This window comes from Aythya fuligula, chromosome 21 (genome assembly GCF_009819795.1).
Source record: "Aythya fuligula isolate bAytFul2 chromosome 21, bAytFul2.pri, whole genome shotgun sequence".
Lineage (NCBI taxonomy): Eukaryota > Metazoa > Chordata > Aves > Anseriformes > Anatidae > Aythya > Aythya fuligula.
In genome coordinates this window covers 4,354,325-4,374,570 of record NC_045579.1, presented here as the reverse complement: position 1 = coordinate 4,374,570, position 20,246 = coordinate 4,354,325, and the positions used below count along the sequence as shown (strand labels likewise).

The 20,246-nt window shown below is 48.7% G+C and overlaps 1 protein-coding gene across 1 annotated transcript in view; it reads left to right on the top strand.

Annotated features, from left to right (window-relative positions):
* Positions 1-19,103, top strand: part of SPSB1 (splA/ryanodine receptor domain and SOCS box containing 1) — a 37,579-nt gene extending 18,476 nt beyond the window's left edge. Inside the window, exons 2-3 of the mRNA XM_032201628.1 lie at positions 12,475-13,303; positions 17,523-19,103. Coding sequence (XP_032057519.1) covers positions 12,610-13,303; positions 17,523-17,650 — 822 coding nt within the window. The 5' untranslated portion in view covers positions 12,475-12,609 and the 3' untranslated portion in view covers positions 17,651-19,103. The remainder of the gene's footprint in view (positions 1-12,474; positions 13,304-17,522) is intronic.
* Positions 19,104-20,246: the final 1,143 nt, after the last annotated feature.

The window sequence follows — 20,246 nt, the reverse complement described above, 5'->3', positions numbered from 1 at the left end:
AAGAGGAAGGAGGAGGCTGTAGCTGGGCAGCCCTCATTAAAATAGCTTGAACTGCAAATGGTTTTCCTGAGGAAAAAGAGATCCTGCTGGATTCTGGGTGGCTGCAGACAGAATGAGGGGTGTTGCTTTTAGGAGCAGGGGCTGATATGCTAACAACTGCTGTGAATCTGGTGTTTTGAAGTTACCTACTTGAGAAAATGCTGCTTTTGAGGACTGGGATACCTAGGGCTGTGATGCTGATACAGCAAGAGCTCAGCTCCTGTCCTCGTGCAGGTATTACGCTTGGTGAGTACTAGGCAACTTCCATCAGTGCTGCTCCAGACCATGGCTTTACTCCTCAGCCTGACTGACAAGCCCAAGCAAGATAGCAATCACGTTGCTCCCTTCATTCCTACAAACACAATGTACTTAGAGAGGCTTCCTAAAAATCTGCCCAGGCTGAGGATAGCTAAAACGGGAGGCTCTGGCTCTGGACTGGGGGCGGATAGCACAAGATGCAGCTGTAAGAAGCATCTTTGTTCTTCCCAGCTGTCACCTAGGAAGGAGACAGATGGGGAGCTCTGGTAGGTGATGGTGGAGAACTTCAGCATGGGTTTCTTCTAACACAGCTGCTGCTGCTAGCATTAAACCACAGTGATTCATTGTTAACTCACTTCAGAGGGGAAGGAGTGCTTTGTTACCAAAACCTTTTTCCTGATGGCTTGTTTTGTCCACTCTTGCAGTCTTAGCCAAAAAGAGCTTCCAATAAAGGAACAGAAACTCTGTCCAGAGGTAGAAACGAGCTTCGCTCTCACTGCTTTCCTCCACATCTACTGATTACAAGGCAACACTAATGAATGAAGATACTGGGATGTGAGGGCCGGATGGTGTGCTGGGTGAAGTGCCAATTAGTAAATGAGGAAATAACTGAAAGAATAGAGCTCTTGTACAAGAGGGTGGCTTGGTGTGGATTATGTAGCATTTAATGCAAATAGCTGTGGACATAAACACTGACACTGAAAACTTCTGGTGGCCTAATTGTGGAGGGAATGCCTTTCTAAATGCAGCTTGTCTTGGGATGTTCCAGCTTCAGTGCTGGAGGGAGAAACATGAGGCTGATGTGGCAACTTGGCCAGGTGCTGACTTTTTTTTAGCACTGGTATTAAACCATACAGTTTTACTCCATCTATGGAGTGCTTTCTGGAGAGAGTGCCAGACAAAATTAATTGTTGCTCCCTTTGTCCCCTCTTTTGAGCTGGGACAAAGGCTTGCAGTGCCAGGCAGTGAACCAGCCTGGGGAGCAGCACCTTCCTGGACTGGTTCCCAGTTCAGTCTTAGAGTGCTCGCGTTGCTGCTTGTGCAAGCAGGGTGAGGAATGGGACGGGAAGGGCTGGAGGAGAGGAACTGACTAATGCAGCACTGCTCCTTGTGGCTTTCAGTGCACTGGAATGAACTGTGACTGGGCGACAATCCTCTGGCCCATTACTAACTGCACTGAAGGTATGTGTGTATTCCTGCTTCCTTTTTTTTTAATCCCAGTTCAGACTGGCTTTCCACAAAGGCTCCAGAGTAGCTGACAGACCTAGTCAGTTTGAAACCCTTCTGAAAGGGAAACTAAAGCATTGCAGTGCTGTAACTCAGCCTTGTCAGGGCAGGTACCTCCAAGTCCTTTGTCCTTCCTGTTCATTTCCCTGGCTCTGCTCAGGCTGTCCTTTCTCTGTAACTCCAACTTACATTTTAAGGTGTGGTCCACATGTAGACTTTCTAAATGGCTTACACTTCTCGTGACTTTCTGTGAAGATAGACTGAAAGGAGCTCTGGAAGACCCTGGAACTTCTTCCTGTGTCGCCGTTTAATCTACAGGTCCTGCAGAGCTCATCAGAGATGCTTCCCTGCTCGTTGAAGACAAGGGAAAGCTCCAAGATCTTCGTAGAGCTCAGGTCAGCCCCTTGCCCTGAAGGAGCCCTTGTCTGAGGGCAGTGCTATATGGTACCTGAGCAGAAGCCTCAGTATAATCCTTGGTTATAGAATATATTTTTAGAAACTGGGCTGATTAATTTGTGTGGCAGCAGCACAGCAGCATGGAGGTGGCTGCTAAAGGATGGGGAATGTTTTAAGACAAGCACTGTTCGTGTGCTTGGTAGTTAGTCCCACAAACGAGTCTTTCAGGTGCAGCTTGGTCATTAAACTGGGGCTTCTGTGTTTGCAGCGTGCCCAGCAGAACCTCAGCCTTGCTGGGGTGGGAGGCATCCTCTGGCAACACCACAAATTGCCATGCCAAATCTCCGTAACATAAGGAAAAGGCCATCGGGGTGGTCAGACAGGTTCAAAAGCGTACAAAAGGTGATACACGGGGCAAGGTGGAAAAGTTGCATGTGGCCTGCCTGCCTGCTGCCTGCGTGACTTATTGCTGTAGGCTGCAGGCAGAGCAGAGCTGTCCCTTGAGAGCATGCAAAGAAACCAGAACAGGGAAAAGCCTGTGCCTCCTGCAGGTGACTTCTCCTGCTGGGATCTATGCTAGCCTAGTTTTTCTCCTTGAAATAAGCTCTCCTGAGACTCCAGGACATTACTGTCTTTTTCTTAAGGCAGAGACTTTGCTGTATCAACCTGAAAACAGCTTCCAAATGGCCTTAACATTGATATAAGCAAACCCTATCCCCCCAAAATGTGTTGATGACACAAGCAACGAGGAAAAGAATCATCTGTCTGATGGTTCCAGCCTGGAAAAGGTACCAGGAGCTTAAAAAAGTGACTTGACCAAATGTGACCAGTGAGACTACAGCCTGGTATGCAGCAAGTATGTCTCGCTTGGTCTGGAAAGCATTTGGGCCAGTGCTTGTGTGTCCTCTAAATGGGAATCTGCGTGCTGGGGCACGTGGAGGGCTTGTCGTGCTGGCGGAGCGTGTTGGAGCTGGAGCACTGCAGCCTCCCAGGAGTTGCTCAAACAAGTGTCTTGGTGCAGGGGCTGGAAACAGCTTGTTCTGCAGAATGGCCGTGTCTGAATAATGCCTGCAGAGCCCTCCGAGCAGGACTAGGGCTGTGGATAAAAGTACAGCGACTGCACTGCCTCGGTTTCTATCTGCAGTAGCTGCATGGCTTTGTAACCTTGCTGCAATGTTTCCTTCTGCCTCCCTCAGGGGAAGAAAGGAGCTGTCTGGGTCTTCCTGCTGCTATAAAACCATGCACAGGTCCTGTCTTGGCTCAGGCACAGCTGCCAAGGCACAGCTTTTTTCTATTTCCTCCCAAAGAATCTCTCTGGAGCGCAGAGCTGCGGCTCAAAGCTCAACTCCCCGCATCTGATCTTCATCAGCTACAGCGTGTCCCCACTCCAGCCTGTCCACAAGCTCTGTGTTGGAAAAACAAGGAATGTCTGCAATCCATTCGGGCGCATTGCTAACGTGGGCCACGGGGAGAACATAGCAGGGCTGGTGTCTGAGCATGCGACAGTCTGTCCTGGGGCACCAAGCAGATGCTGAGCTCCACCTGGCCCTGGAGCTGATCAGATCAGTTCCCTGGGTTTGTACCAGTTGCCAGGAAATAACTTGCTAGAAACTATATAGTTCAGTTGCTTCTGGAAAATAGCGTTTTGCCAGTTGGCTACGAAGAGCTATTCTAGACCAGCAGGATGTTGGAGAAGAGCAAAGGGGAGAGGTGTAAGGAAGGTCACTGCTGCAGCTGCAGATGTGGGACATGGGAAGGGACGCTGGCCACGTTTCTCAGCCCTTGGCTAGGATGCGGAGCTGTCAGTTGTGTGGGATGGTGAACTTGGGACTCTCCTGCCTTTGGGGAAAGCTTCAGTCGGTCGCTAGCTCTCTGGCCTGTTCGTTCAGCCCCTGCTCAGAGGCTTCTCTCAGGCCCCAGGGTGAGCTTAACCACGCTCCTTGTGCCACACGATGCTGCCTGCCCTGCCGTGCAGGTACTGATGTGCCTCTGTGGCAGTGCTGCCTGGTGGTGAGGATCTGTTTGGAGTCAGGCTTTGTACAATGAGCATGTAAGGAAACCACAGCGAATTGCTCAACTCCTTCACATCTGTTACAACACCAACAAACGAACCACTTCTAGCCAGAGTCTCGCTGTCCTGAGTTCAGCAGTGTTTGCTCTGTCACAGCCCTGCTCCGTGAGGAAGAGTGGGAAGGAAATGGACACATGGCAGGGCGAGGAGATGAGAAGCAGTGCTGTCTGCGAGGCAGAGGTCTGAAGCCAGCTCTGCAGCTGGTTTAAGCTCCACATCCTTCTGGTCCTGCTGGGATACAGAGGGCAATGCATCCTTGAAGCAGCTTCAGCAAGAACTACAAAAGAACTGCTTGAGAGTATTGGAGTAAGTAGACTGACCACGGGAAGACAGGCTAACAGCTCTCCTGCCAAAAACCTAACATCTTGCAGGGACTGAGAGCCTCTTAGAGCTGCTCCCAGCCTCTATGGATACAGATGCCAGCGCTCAGACTGACTTCCTCTACTTGAGAGGGAGGCAGGGGAACAGAAGTCCTGATGAGCCTTGCTACCACTCGTCCTTTCAGGAAGGGAAGTCTCCAGCCCGATGTGTTATGAAACAAAGCTGTCTGCTGTCCGTGGGGTGCACTCCAGCACGTGGGCTGGACGAAAGGTCATGGATTGTGCTGGTGGACGAGCCCTTATGTCAGTGTGGCACGCTGATCCTAGTGCTGTGCCTGTGAGGACACGTTAGTCATCAGTGGGAGAGGCTGGGGAAGAACACGTGCTGCTGTTCTGAAGGCTTGTTAAGGACAAGTCTGGCCCTAAAGCACAGGGCTGGAGTGCAAGGGAGTGCTTAGCACTGCAAATCTCTGTTTCAAGGCTTGATGCCCACAAAACGTGGCATTGCCAGAGCACGTAGCTGCAGTCTTACCTCTGAGAAGCTATAAAGGAATGAGATAAGAGACACCAAGCATGGTATTTCTTCAAGGCTCTTTAACTTGCATTAATTGGCATTTGTGCGTTATCTGGGTGCTACCTTAAACGGAGCTGCAAAGAATCTAATGACCTTTCTGACACATCCCCTCAACTTCCTCTGTAAGGGAAATCTGCTTGAGTTCACTCTTTCATTTCAAGAAAAATCTTAGGTTTTGTGTAACCAAAACTGCCGTTTGTAACCAAGTAACCAATATTCAATAGCGGAGAGTCTCTGGCAAGAGCTGCAGGACTCCTGCCTGACTTCCCTCTGTTATTACAGATACTTCTCAGAGCTACCTCTCCTGTGAAGTCCTTTCTGCTGGGTTACACAGCACTGCCCTTAGTGGGAGCTGGCTAGGTAGGAGACAGAGGAGACTTGTTCATGTTGGTTTCTTGTCGGTGTTTCAGTTGAGGATGGGTTGTTCCAGGTTTTAGGGTTGTTCCAGATTTAGCTTCCTTGGATGTGCTGCCTTCTGAGTGACTTCAGTGTTGTGCTGCAGAGCCAGCCCCTCCACTCATGGTGTAGGAGGGCATGCTGTCCTCATCACACTGCCTTTCAACACTGCAAAAACAGCTAGGAAATTCTGCAGAACCTTTCTTATCCCAAGGAGAGGTTCCTTAGAGTATTGCATTCATACAGACAAGCTGGTTCAGTGGCTACAAATCCCAGCAATGTCATGCAGTGGCAGGCTCTTGGCTTCCTTAAAGGCTCTCCTGGGGTGTCTCGGGGTGGACATGCTTATGCCACCTGCCAGATGTGTAGGAGAGCAAAGCTTTTGATATCTAGAACCACGATATGTGCTGCTCAGGAGAATGAGGCTGTTGGCTTAGCGAGGTGGTTTGTTAGCTCAGCAGCCTGGGGAGGTCACTGCCAAACACCACGTCCCGTTCCCCCCATCCCCAACACACTTGTGCAGTTCACACCAAGGACCTGATTCTGCTCAAGGATGTTCCTCTCTGCTCTTTGCTGGGACACGTGCCATCTGCAATTGTCTTGCCCTACCTCTGGTGATCTCAGTGACTGTGGTTTCACTTTCTGCAGCAGCTCACCCTGCTGAGCCCAGCTGCTGCTGCTGCTCCTCGCTAGGTGGGGCTGGGGGAGCTGCCCCTTGGCACCGCAGCAACCTTCTGCATGGAGAGTGAGATAGCAAGGAGGCTCCCTGCTGCTGCCAAAACCAATGCTATGTAATAAATGCTGCCTGCCCAGCCCAGGTCTAAGAACAATTGCACAATTGCAACACTCCGAAACCAGCTCTGGCCACGTCTGGTGCGATCGTTGCTGTCATCTGCTTTGTGGCTGCTCGTTCTCTGCTAATGCAGCGCTTGGGAGCTGCAGAGTAGGTAAGCTTATTGCCTCTGCAAGGCTTTGCTCAATGCTTAATGGGGTGGGAAGGGTGTTAAAGCTGGAGTGCTGGCGAAATGGTTGCATCAGGGCTGGATGTGGAGGTGTCACAGCTTTGCTGTGATTCCCTTCTGTAGGAGGCAGAAGTGCATGCTGCAAGCGAGGCGCTACAGCTTTGATGTTAAGAATTAAGGCTAAATAAAACAGTCCTGATTCTTGGGTGCTAAGGTTTGAATGCTGTTTGCATTTGAGGCTTGCAAGCTCCTTTCTTCCCCATGCTTTTAGGATGGTTTTGTAGCATCAATGTTCGTTCTTTGTAAAACTGAGCAAAAAAGCAGAAGGCTTGTGTGAACAACGGGTCAGCTCTTAAAAGTGAGGAGAAACTCATGCTGAGGCAGAGTCTAGAAAGCAAATTCTAAAGTTCCTATCAAAGAAAGGGGATAGCTCTGTGTGAAGGGCCTCTGGGGGTTGAGTACAAAGCCAGCATGTCAGGTACCTGGGATCACCTTGCGAATTCTCCAGGTAATCTGCTGCCAGCCAACAAATAAAAGTAGCAATAGTGCAGCCCCTATCAGTTTAGCTTCTTTATCCACTAGTTTGTGGGATGAATGTTCAGCCCAAGAAAATGCACCAAGTTTACTTAAAGGGCTTCTATTAAAAGCATGGAAACCTAAGCAAAAGTACACGTGCTTTTTCTGTGGTCTCATTTACTAGAGCTGTGTCCTTTAGCTCAGCTTTCCAAAGGAGTAAGCAAGTAAATGATAGAGTAGAACATTTTCTGTCATTACCCTGAGGTTTCCCAGACTGGAAATCTGTAGGGCAGGGCTTCGATTCACTGTCTGCAGAGTGCGCTGTCTGTGTTTAAAGGCTTGGACTCTTATCTACAGAAGTAGTCGTATAACTATGAGGGAAAACATAAGCCACAGTAAACTGGAAGAAATAGGCTTGAAGTAAAACTGGATGGGAGATCAAGGAGTTCCAGGCCTTTCATGTAGTGGTGTAACCGCTGCTCCAGACAGGTGTGCTGGGGGTGTTGAGCTGCAGAGCAAGGGAAGAGCCGTGAGGAGCTGCGTTTTTTGCAGTCACATTAACAAAACTTTTTGTAACTGACTGAAGTGCTTCTGGTCCTTCCTTCTGGTAAAGCTCGTAACTGAGGGAGAATGACTTGCCAGTACTTGACCTAATGAAAACATCTGTTTTCAGTGGCTGAGTGCCCCGCAGGTGCTTAAACAACTGCATGCATTTTCCAGTAAGTGTTCTGTGCTTTTCATTGTTTTGGATAGGCTGCCCCTAGAACTCGCTGCCCTTTGCAGTTTGGGTTGAGCCATCCGTGCTGTGCAGGCTCTGGCAGCTCTGGAGCTGGCTGGGGGGATGCTAAAGGGACCAGCAGTGACTTTCTCTATGGCTACTGCATATTCTTTGCCTTGTGTGGAGACATGACTGGGATGTTGAGGGCTCTCACTGCTTCCAAATGGAGCTGAAAATCCGTACAGCAGCCTGTTAAAATTCCTCTGTCACTTTGAGACGGAGCTACCTGACACAACCTCCGGCTGTGTGAAAAAACTTGAGTGGGAACAGCTCTCTGGCTTCAGATGAAACAATGAGGGCTCCTTGGGTGAGTTCTCTGGCTTGCATACACTGCATTGATAGCTGGGACTGCATTCGTGTGCTCAGATCAGGTGAATGGGTCTGGCATAGATAAGAGTGAGGTGAATTGTCTTGTAATGATAGACAGTGGTTTAGATTTGGGTGACTTTTCAAACCTCTCTGTGTGAACCAAGGCATTGCTTAGCCTGATGTTCCCCAGGTTCTGGGTGACAGGAGGGAAGTGACTGAAACCAAATTCTAGCTACTTGATTCACACCAGGAAACAAAATACCCTGCTGGGGGGTAGTGGAGGCTGCTGTCTGCATGGCATCGGCCTGCTTGGGTTAATTATGAGCTGAAGGGGCCATGGGCACAGGATGGTCCTGCTCTGTTGTACACAGCGTGGTGCTGAACTAAATCATAGTGACTGCTTCAGGAGAGGTCTGTGACAGGCAGATGATTTGCCTAAATAGAAGTTGGAAACCAGCTCTGCTCTGACTGCTGTGCACGTTCTTTTCTTTGCAAAGCCTTGTAAAAAAAAAAAAAAAGTTGTCGTCTTCCATTTAGCAGCTGGAACTTTGACACCATCCATTGAAATGCCTTTGCTATCTCCTACCTTGATCTATTTCCAGCAGGCAGTGGTTTTGAAGGCTGGCATTTCTTTCCAGCGTGGCAAATCTCCTTACTCTGAACAGTTAAATTGAGGGGAGATCCAACTCCCTGAAAATGGCAGTGAGTTTTGCTCTAAGACTTTGTTCTGAAGCTTTTAAGTCTTGAAGATAACCAATAAAAACTGAAAATAGCATGGGAGCAAAATGGAGCGTTATGTTTATAAAGCAGAGCAATATTCCAGCAAGCCTGAGCTGTTGATGCAATAGGTGAAAGCACTTCTACCACTTGTACTCAAGCCTCTAACTGCTCAAGGGTTTTGGAGGAGCTGGCTCCATAGCATATCCCTTCATTTATGGCTGTCTGCGTCTCATAAAGCTTTCCAGAGCATTAATTTGTTAGTTCAGGAGGGTAAAATACTCACTCCTGCTGAAGGGAAAGTGCCTGTATTGTCTTGTGCATGGCAAAGCTTTCTTAAAAGGGGCATAATTGTACCCCCTGACTGTAGGGCGAGGTGCTGCTCTGCAGTTTTAGACCAGGCAAGGGACGGTGGAGCCAGCTGTGAGCTGAAATCACTGCCTTGCCCTAATAACCAGCCACGTTGCGCCTGAATCTTGGCATACAGTGCTTGGTATCTGACCTGCTCTCGGTCTAATTGACCCTTTTGTTGCAATCTTTTTCCTCTTTATTTCTGTTTATTCTGGCTTCATCTTATGGTATTAGTCTGCCTGGGGAAAGAGGCAAAACTAAGGCAAGTGGCAACTGGTGCTTGTGTAGAGGAAAGGCTGCTCTCCTTGTGGACACAGTATCCTACCAAAAGTGCTTCAGAAGTCCCTGTCCTGAACTGTGGTGATTCCCTTTCTGGTGGAGAAAAGGAGAAGAAAAAGCCTCTAGAAAAACATGATAAAGGCTAACGTTGGCAGGAGGGAAAACTTATAATGAAGGAGGCGTTGTTTTGCTAATGGGAGTGCAGAGCTGTGTTCCTGCTTCTCCCAAGCATTGCACTTGAGAACAGTCTGCAGCGGTGCTCCTGCAGTCTGGCAGGCTGCTTTGTTTTGGTTGTTGCTTCCTCTGCAGTGTTCTCACATGTCCTGCACAGCTCTCAGGAAATCTGCCGCTCTCCCTCCTGCCAATGTTTTGTTCCTTTATCCTAATCAATGTTCCAACAGCTGAACTGGCCTCCAGGCTTCCAAGTGCGCTGCAGCCAGTGCCTCGTTGACAGCCCTTGTCTGTGTGCCATAAGGCTGGGGAATGCCAGGTAGCTCATCTGGGGCTCTCTGCAGAGCAACGCAGCTCAGGCTCAGCAGCCCCATGGTCCTACTCCCAGCCTGAGCAAGTGACTTGCACTGAGACTTCTTAAAATCCAACTTTCCAGCCAGCATTAATGGGCATCTCCCAGGAACGGGAAGGCTCCTGCTGGAGCAACTTGAGAAATTTCATCCTAACAGAGCTGGTGTCGGCCCTGGGAGTGCTGAAGCCCTCAGTTTTATATCTCAGGCATTAGGCTTTGAAGATGGGAGAGTGGGGACTTGAGGACTTAACAGCAGTTTCTCCCAAATAATTCCTTGTGATACATGTGCTGAGTTTAAGTACTACCACGCAGCTCCCTGGGTGAGTTTGCATGACTTGTGATGTTGTGACAGTGCCGGTGCTTTTACACCAGCAGCTCAGCTTGTGCCTGTAACAGCTTGGGATCCCTCGGTTTGATGTTACAGGCTCACAGAGGAGGGAGGCTGTGCCCTTGGAGGTATTGTGCCAGGGTGTGCTGGCACCCGGTCACTGTGCCATTGCTCAATTTGTTGTGTGGCTTCTTGCTTCTCAGCTGTTGACTCTCTGGCTTAAATAACAGGGGATTTGTTTTGATGCTGCGGATGGTATGTGCTTAACATACACGCTTTTCAGTCATCTTGTCAGCTCGTAACGTGATTGAATCTCATTTAAATGGTATTTGCTTAATGAGCCTTCTGTCCTTCAGTGCCATACGTCCGAGGTCCCTAAATGGTTAGGAAATGGCCATCCTGCTGCTTACTAATGTGCGTTGGGATGTGACTCTTAAAGAATGTCAAGGATTTTTCCCTTCTGCACTTAACAAACAAAAAAAGGGGGCAAGAGAAGGAGTCGTCTTTAAGAACTACCAGATTTCAGCTGAGCTTTCCATGGCATATCCTGGAGGAGGAGTAAGTTGTAGGGAAGCTGGTGAATCGATCCGTAACCCAGGACATACACGAACCTTCCCTGTCACCTTCTAGCTGAAGCCTTGCTGCTAATGTCCAGTAACCTGATTTTTAAACCAGACCTGATTCATGCTCCTTTTCTACGCCAGATGAGGTCCTGGTTGTGAGTAAGTGTTGTGACTGTAGCTGGCAGGAGCCCCGACTGATTGCCTCACTTCAGGAAATGTTAAAATAACACTTTTTTTCTTAGAAAGCCAGTTCACTCCCCTCCCACTTTTAATTCTCCTAATAGCTGCCCCCAGTTTGGCAGCTGCCTCACAGAGGGTTGTTTGTGTTGCTGAGCGAGAGCAGAGCCACTTTGGTGGATGCAGGGCTGGAGGAGAGGCGCGCGCAGCAAGCTCGTCTCCTCGGGCAAGCTGGCTTCAACTTTTCAGAGGCTTCTCTGAAATCTGGAAGGAAAACTGCTAAACGGAGAAGAATCTCGCTCCTCCCCCTGGACTCTGCATCTGAAGCTGGGGATTTTTTTTATTTTTTTTTTCCCCTCTTGGAGAAGAGGAGCTGCCCCAGCTGCTCGCTTGAGCCGAGCCATCTGGGAGGTGTAGCTGCTCTCCTGACGGCGGCGATCCCCTGCAGCCCCGTGGTGCCAACGGGTGTCGCCTGAGGCTGAACCCAGCAGCTTTATCTGCTGTCCTGGACTTGCACAATCGGGCCTTGAAGGTACTTTCCAGAGCTGGAGCCGGGGCTGAGCTATGTCCTGAAGCCTGTGTGGATGGCTGCTGGCTGCCAGCTGATCGGGGAAGGTTTGTAAGGCTCCAGATGGAGCAGCTTTCATCTTACTGCCTGCTTCCTACCTTGCTTGATCGCTGCTGGGGGCAGATGGCTCGTGTTCAGGGCTGTTTTTTTTTTTATATTTCTCTCTTGGAGCTGTTTAAGTGTTGAGGGAAGCAAACTATTTATGGCTGGATAATGCCACCAGGCAATCCCCGTGTGTGCGTGTCTCTGTGGTATGCGGCCTTTACTGCAGGGGATGCTTGCATTGAAGGGGGTTCTCCAAGAACTCCTACAGCTGTCTGCCAAAAAAAGGCTGCAGTTCAGGCTTCCTCATCTCATGCCTGATCGGGGAGCCCTGTGGAGGAAGCACTCGAGTACCGGTGAGGAGAACACCGAGTGTTCACCTAGCGTGTTTGTGAGTAAGCTGTTTTGAACCCTGGAGGTGTTTGGACTCTTTTTGGGTATTAAAAATGTCTTGTGTGTTTTGGCTCCTCGGTGGATAGCTGTACAGATGGCCTTGGCTGGAGAACCCCAAGGTGGGTGGAAGGAGCTGGAGTAATGAACACGGGTGATCAGCCTGGGCCTTCTCTGGGTGGACGTCCTGCTCAGCCTGGTCTTGTGGCATCAAGTAGAGCTCGTAGGCTGGGCAAAGGTAGTGCTGGAGCATTGAAATCTCAGGCATTATTACTCTGTGCTGGGTCTTCTGTGTAGAAGAAACTGTTCTCAGTTTATCCAGCCTGGCTTGCATGTTGTCCATGATTCAAGGCAAAGGACAGCTGGGGTCAGTCTGACCACGGACCAGCTCTCAAGGTGGAACAGTGCCTTGTAAAGAGGCGAGCTATGGCCAAATCCACACCTTCTTTAGACAAGAGGAGGAATTCGAGTGCCTCTCTGAAGGGGACAGGCTCAGTACCTGTCTGTTTGATCTATATGCTCTCTCTGCTATGCAGGGCATGCTGCATTGGTGGCATGCATTCCCCGTGCTGGTGGAAAGGAAGGATGAATTGTCAAGATAAATGGATTGAAACTGCTCTGTAAATGTTGCATACAAGGCTGTATGTGGTAATGTTTAACTTGTCTCTTGTTTTTCTTTCCATCCATTAGGCAATACTGACTAGCGTACATCTCGACAAGGTCTCCAAGCAACATTTCCTGTAGGGCTGAATGACAGCAGAAGCAGCCGGGCAAATTGATGAGCTTGCTTTGGGAGCCTACGAGTAGGCAAAACCAGAAGGCACGATGGGTCAGAAGGTCACAGGTGGGATAAAGACTGTGGATATGAGGGACCCGGTGTACAGGCCTTTGAAACAGGAGCTGCAGGGGCTCGACTACAGCAAACCCACGCGTCTGGACTTGCTGCTGGACATGCCTCCGGTGTCGTACGAAGTCCAGCTACTGCATTCATGGAACAACGACGACCGCTCGCTGAATGTATTCGTGAAGGAGGATGACAAGCTGATATTTCACCGGCATCCGGTGGCTCAGAGCACAGACGCTATCAGAGGCAAAGTCGGCTACACGCGAGGACTGCACGTGTGGCAGATCACCTGGGCGATGCGGCAGCGGGGCACGCACGCCGTGGTAGGGGTAGCAACAGCAGACGCCCCCCTGCACTCCGTAGGGTACACCACGCTCGTAGGAAACAACCACGAGTCGTGGGGATGGGACCTCGGGCGCAACAGACTGTACCACGACGGCAAGAACCAGCCCAGTAAAACCTACCCTGCCTTCCTAGAGCCAGATGAAACTTTCATCGTGCCGGATTCCTTCCTGGTGGTTCTGGACATGGACGATGGGACGCTGAGCTTCATTGTGGACGGGCAGTACATGGGTGTTGCCTTTCGGGGACTCAAGGGGAAAAAGCTGTACCCCGTGGTGAGCGCAGTGTGGGGACACTGTGAAATTCGGATGCGCTACTTGAACGGACTCGACCGTGAGTATAGCTCTGTGTGCCACTTATGTGTGGGCTTAGTACACCATCCTAAAGGGTTTTCACTTTCCTGAAGAGGTGAGGACTTCATGGCAGCAGTGGGGTTTAGAGAAATCTCCGAATCCTTAGTGGCAATTGAAACAGCTTGTCTGGCTGGTAACGTGTTGTTAATAAGGTGCTGCAGGGAGCACGTGAAGTTTGGGGAGGTGATGCAGTGGGAGAAGGAGGTGCCAGTTTGTCTGGAGTGATGACAAACCTTCCTGCAGTGCTACCAAGGTCCCAGCAGGAATGGTCTTTCTGGACAGCTGTTCTTTGCAGTGCGATCCTGGTGCCTTTTTGCAAGGAGCAGTCCCTGAGGTGCAATCACTTTCCCCTTTCCTCAGACAGGGACAGCTCTTCCCACTCCTTCCTGCAGGGGATTTTAACAAGTCCCTTCATCAGGCACTGCAGGAATGTCCCATCTCTGAGGAAAGTAGCTTGCTTTGTTTCTTCCAGGGCAGGCTGTGCTGATTTTTCAGTGCAGGGCTGGACGTTGCAGCCAGCCCAACTTGCATGCCAGGTCTTTTACTAATAGGGCTCTCAATCCCTAGCTAAGCTTAGTAATAAGTTTGGCTGTCCAAATGTGCTAAAGTCTTATCTCTCCTAGTCAGAGGTTCCCACTGGGCCAGACTGTGACTCAGTCCTCTGGGTAGGGTGGAGGAGAGAGGTGAAGGAAGTGGATTAATATCTGGATTTATGTTGTTACTGAAATAAATTTGGCAATATTAATATGAAAAGGGTAGTGTTTCCCCTGCATTCCAGAACAGTGTCTGCCCAAAGGCTGTAGCATACTGGGCTTTTATTTGTGCTTAGAACGTGTTTGTTATGAGGCTGGACCAGGTGTCAACCCCTGGCACTGGTGACATGAGGTATGGAAAGCAGCACTGGCACATGAAAACCGAGCTGTCAAACAACCAGGAGAGCATTGTGAGGGGATAGGGGTATGATCCACTCGTGACTTGAGAAATACGCCTCAATTTGGCAAGACAGAGGTACCTATACCAATGCTTGCAGACCTGCTGTGTGGGCACAAAGCAAGGCGTGCTGCTCAGAGCAGAGAGAAAGGGCCAGAGAGCATCTCCTGCTGCTGAAGCACCTCTGGGAAATTCCTCTCTTCTTCACTTGGTTCGTAGGTAACCAGTGACACTTCTGGGGAAACTTCTTTAGGTTAGAGAAGTCCTGCTTGGCTTTGTGGAAGCAAACACCTGCATCCAACAGGGACTTCCCAGTGTACTCATAAAGCTTGGGACATGCTGGACCCAGGTGAAAGCCTGCAGAACGACTGCTGTGCTGCCTCCCATTCAAAAATGGAGTTGGCGAATTCTTCAGCTCTTGAGTCTCCAAACTTGCTGAAAAACAAGGCAGATTGGATGGTCTGGGTGTTCAGCTTGTTCTGTCATGGAGTGACTAAATTCTTTGCAAAGCAGCTGACCCATCCACTGAGACTGCCTCATAACCTATTTCTATCATGAGCCACAACATAATTGATCCTTTTCAAGGGAAGGCTTAGCTCAGAAAAAATAAGTTGGGGACTGTCGCTAAAGTGGTGTTACTCAGCCAGTAGTGTCACCATTTTCTTTGCAGCTGGCAAGCCCTTTAGTGTCTGTTGAGGCACGATCTTAGCACTCAGCATAGGTGTATTCCTTTCATAAACTACTCTTCTGCTTTTTCCTATAGTCAGCCTTCTTCCCATCAGCTTTTTAGCAGATGAGCTCAGCAGGAAAGGCTGAATAACCCCCAGAGAACCAAAATCTTTTGAAGTGAGAGCTTTTTGGCAAAGTGTTTTCTCACCAACAGAGGAGAACCGAGCTTATCCTGCCCCAACAGCTTATAGGATGGCAGCAGCTCCAGCAACCAGGTTTTTGGAAGGGTCAAAGCCAAGGCTTGCAGCTCCCTTCAGAGCCAGCGAGTCTGTGGAGCTGTCTGCACAGAACTGCTCTTAGCAGGGAAACAGCCACCTCCTGTATTGGATTGGGTTGTAGTGTGCTCTCAGCATAGGAGTGAATCACGGGCACGAGGCCAGGAATGACAGGACGCTATTTTGGCACGGACAGAAAGAAGGTGTCTGGCTCTAACCCCTTCTGAGCATTCAATAGCAGCACTGTGTCCAGTGATTGTAGTGCTTGTGAATGGAAGGAGGTCAGATGTGTGTGCTTTCTCTTCTGCTCCGTCTTTGGTGAGAGCGGGTTATCAGGGCAGAACAGCTGAGGACAAAGTTCTGCTCTGTGGGAAGAAGATCCTCTCTGCTTTTAAGGCCATTAAATCAGAATACATTATGTTAATGCTGGAGGCTTTGGAAGCCCAGGCCCCTCATCCTCTGGCTAGACGATAGCTCTGCCCAAGCTGTCTCCATATGGAGCAAGGGGAGTTGGGACAGACTTGGAATACAGCACGCTTGTACCCCAGAGAGGGTACAAATTTTTGTTTAAGCTACGTTGGGAAGTGCCAGAGGAGTGCTGCCAGTAATAGGTTTCTCCAGTCGTATTGCAGCCAGAGCTGGGACGTGCAGTCCTGCTGTACAGAGACCGGACCCTGCAGGAGAGGCAGCGTGGATCCTGAAGTGGGTCACGAGCAGCAAGAAGGGCAGTGCTGGGGCTGGAAGAGGTGTACTTAGGGGTGTGATGCCTCAGTAACGATGCTCAAAGCAGTTCTCTGAAGTTCTAGTGCTAGAAAAACATTCCCCTGCGGCTTCCCCTGCAGCAGGTAATAGCTCGGGATGCTTAGCAGGGACTGATGGGGGGGAAATGAGGCATTAGTTCAGCTCCGGCTGCTAACTTGAGGAGGAGACAGACCAATTAGACTGCAACTCCTGACTGTTACCAAGTCTCTTCAGCTAACAACCTCTCCTTCCCAGCCCTTTTGCCAAAAAAATAGATAAACTGCTTTCTCTGCTTCTCGTTAGGGATGTTTTTTTACATGGACTGTTACTTTTTCCAAAGTAGAATCAGGAGCAGAGATGACTGATCTGTTCAGTCTGAGCTTTTCAATGTTAGCTGTTATCTCTGAACTGGGAAGGAAGGGATTTGTGTCCACCTATTGATGGGGAGGCTTCTGGTAAGAAATACAGTAACACGATCGTGCTTAGAAATTAAGCTTTCCCAGTCTCTCAGCTGTTTAAAACAGCTGTATGAACAATCAGATTAATTTGGCTTGTAGCAGTGGAAGCTAGAGCTGTTGGCATCTAGCAGAGTTCCTGAAAACTGCAGCTTCTCAGCCAAGCTTTTCTATTTTTGGGGATGTTTTTAGGTGTCTGTGTCCAGCCTGAGATGTCTCTAAAGAAAGCTTTCCAATGGTGTGTGCTGAGCATCCAGGTTATTAGAAGGATGTCTGCTTACCTACTGAATTTGGGATGCCTTTGTTTTAGCATCTCTTTGGGGCAGAGGAACCCCTCGGGCTTGTGCAGGTGAGCTGGGACAGACTCAGCAACAGGAGCTGAGAAACTAATCCGTGTTCCCCCTGTGCAGCTGGGATGGGTTTGCTCTGGCTTTGACCTCAGTCCCCTGTGATTGACCGTTCAGCATCCAAGGTCCCCGTATGCCTTGCCTGAAAAAACTAGCATTATCTTGTTCGGGGTTTGTAAGTACAAGGTGCAGAAATAGTAACAGAAGATGTGTATTTTTCCCAGGTTTATGATGTAGGGAGAAATCCTCTGATGGGAAATGTCACAATACAAGTAGCGACGCAAAGCTTTGACAGGTGGCTTTGCTTTTTTTCATGAGAAATAGAGGCAGAATTGAAAGGGGTGACAATTCTGCTTCTAGTGGATAAAAACAAATCAGAGTACTTCCTGGGTGTCCATACCGTATGATGCTATCGAACTGTCTGCTGCTGTCTTTTACTTCAATAAACCTCTTCCAAAGGTTTTTGGATAGTGCAGCGAGAGGCATAAGCTAGGAGACATGTTCTGACTTCAATGTTGTTGCAGGGAAGAAACATCTTTTAGGGATTTTAGTCTCTCTTACTTCACACACAACTTCTTAAGTAACTTCCACAGAAATGTTGTGTCCTTCCCATGTATTTTGTGAAGCTGCTGACTTGTGGATGCTGAATGGTTTGGGTTTTGTGACCAAGCCAGGCATCCACTTTTCTTGCTCAATCTTTTCTGGGGGATTTCTAGAACAAACAAGATGAATGTGTAGCTTGTGGCTTGGGATGTTAACGTCTTGGGTCTCTCTCTTTCCAGCTGAACCACTGCCTCTGATGGACTTGTGTCGGCGAGCTGTGAGGCTTGCTCTGGGCAAGGAAAGACTGAATGAGATCCCTGCGCTGCCACTGCCAGCCTCCCTCAAGAGTTACCTGCTCTACCAATGACCTTCATGTTCCGGGACTGAGAGTTGGAACCAAGGCAAAATATCTGGAGCTGACCCACCGGGAGATGGGTTTGCCACCCTTGTGTCATCACTACTGTTGGAACTCCTTGGCCAAAGTACTTCAGTCACTGATACAGCCTCCGTGTGCCCTTACTGGCAAGCTCTCGAGTAGTCCTTGTTTCAGAACCGAGTGCTCTTGTTCTTTGGAAGTCACTTCCCCTGCACACTTTAAAAACAAAAATAATAAAGGAACACTTTTAGAAGCTCTGTTCCTCCCTGCTTCTCCTGATGAAAGGCTGTCCTGCAATCCCTTGGGTTGTAGAGCCTGGGAGTGAGCCCTCGTGTACCAGCTGAAGGGAAGAACATAGTTTAGGGGAAGGGGAGGCACTAGGAGTGGACATCTTAAGACCAGGTGCTAAGAATGGAAAGGCATGGGGTGGCCAGCAGAGTTGGGGAGAGTCTGGAATACCAAGAGGAATTCATTGCTGAGTTTTTAAAACCAAAAAAACCCAAACCCTGAAACACCAAAACCAAGAACCCTTCCACCAGGACACTTAAATTGGAGGAGGTGGTTACGTTGCTGATGTCTGTCTCTCTGCTAGGACTTCTTGCCACGTTTCATAGACAGTAAACCTTGCTTTCTTGTTTATCACCATCACTCTCAGTTCTCCTGTCCTGCCTCCTCTTAGTGGGTGTGACTCAGTTGACTGAGCAGTCACCCCATGTCTTCATCTGCCCTCTTCCTCTTGACTTAAAACTGTAGGTTTTAGTCTGGGACTGAAGGGTTTCTTGCTGATGTAGGGACAGAGAAGGGACAAACTTCTGCTATAAAGTCCCTAGTGAGACAGACTGGATGTCCTCAGACTTGTCACCCAGCTGTAGGTCCTGTCATCTTAGGTCTGCTTTCTGCATAGTCTGTTCCATGTTAAGGTTTCAGAGAAACATTTAATTCTCTAAGGGCTCTTCCAGGGAATTCTTCTTGAAGCTGCTTAGTCACCCAAACCAGGCTTTGTTCTGCCATAGACCATCAGCATAATCTCCATTTAGCTATGCAGCTGAATAGTTGTCTGCTTGGGGGGGATGGAAAGCTGTCCCAGGGAAGGTGGTGGCAGTGTAGCTGCAGAAGTGCCATAAGCAGACCAGAAATCCAGAAGGTGGTTGCTGCAGGATGTAACTTGAGAGACTTACCAGAGCCCAATGGGGTGATCTTCAAGCACAGCAAGAAAATAAACCTCTCCGGAGCTGGGGGGTTGGCAGGGGAGAACTGCAATAAACAGGACAAGCAATTCAGGCAAAATCAGCACATCCCAAATAGATTCTTGCCTCAGTAGCCAAGTAAAGAGGATGACACTCCTTTACTAGCAGGAGCTGCTCTCTTGACCTCTCCACAGGTTACTATGCTGCCTTTCTGGGGTTATTTTGCACATTTCTTTGTCTTGAAAAAATGTTTGTGTGGTTGGTTTTTTTTTTTTGTTGTTTTTTTTTTTTTGCTCTTGAGTTATTCCTTCAGTTCTGTGTAGGTACAAATGAGTTTAGTTGTTGAAAATGTTAATATATATATTTGTGGTGTATGTATAAGAACATGTTTTAAACAGCTGCTGTAGGGTACCTTTTTAAAAATAAACTACTTACATAGTATATTTTTTGAAGCACAGAATTGGTGCCAAGACTGGGTGGGGTATGATGTGCCCCTTTCTTTTTTAATCTAATATTGTATGATTTTTTTAACATAGAGGTTTGTACTAGTTTCTGTTACAGGGTGGGACACAAATTGCACAAAAAAATAGTGTGTATGGAGCCCTACTTGGTTGCCTTCGACTTGAACCAGTGTCTTCCATAACTCCAGGGAAGCCTGTGTTCTCCTCACTTCTAACGCTCTTCATGCTCCCTTGTCTCCATCTCTTCTCACTTCCCCAGTACATTTTGTACAGTTTTAAACTCTCACTTCCTATTTTATGGCTGTAGATAATACTTGGTAACCTAATAAACTTTATTAAATATTGCTTGATGCTGGGTTTTATTTGCGTGAGATGATCAGAATTTTCCATATCGAGCTTCTGCCTGGAGGCTGAGCGTCCTTCCAAGAACTCAACCCAAGAAGGTAAAGCAAGGGCTGGTGGGACCTTGCTTTGAAGAATAAGAATTCAAAGCTGGCATCTAAGAGCTGTGTGTAGGTGGAGGGCAAGCTGCAGCTATCGGTAGGTTGTCGGAACCTGTGATTTTATACATCTGCTATTCGTGCCTAAAGATAGCTATTCCTGGTAGAGCTGAATGAAAGCTGTGAAGTCTCAAACCAGGAGGCTAAAGCTGCCTTGACTTACAACTCATCCAACTCATACAGCTCTTTACACTACACTACTGTTTCTTCAAGTAGAGTCAATAGACCAGGACTCTACCTATCTTATCAAACTTGATGCCGGGGAGGCTTGCAAGCATCTCCTAGATTACAGTAGACAAACCTTTTTTTTTTTTCTTCCAGAAAAGTGTCTTGTGAAAACTGCCACTTCGTGTTGGCACCTGACACACCTGACTTTTCCTTCTTAGGCAGAGAGGTGACAGATAGAAGAAAGCAAAATGAAATGTTGGGGGCTAAAGGA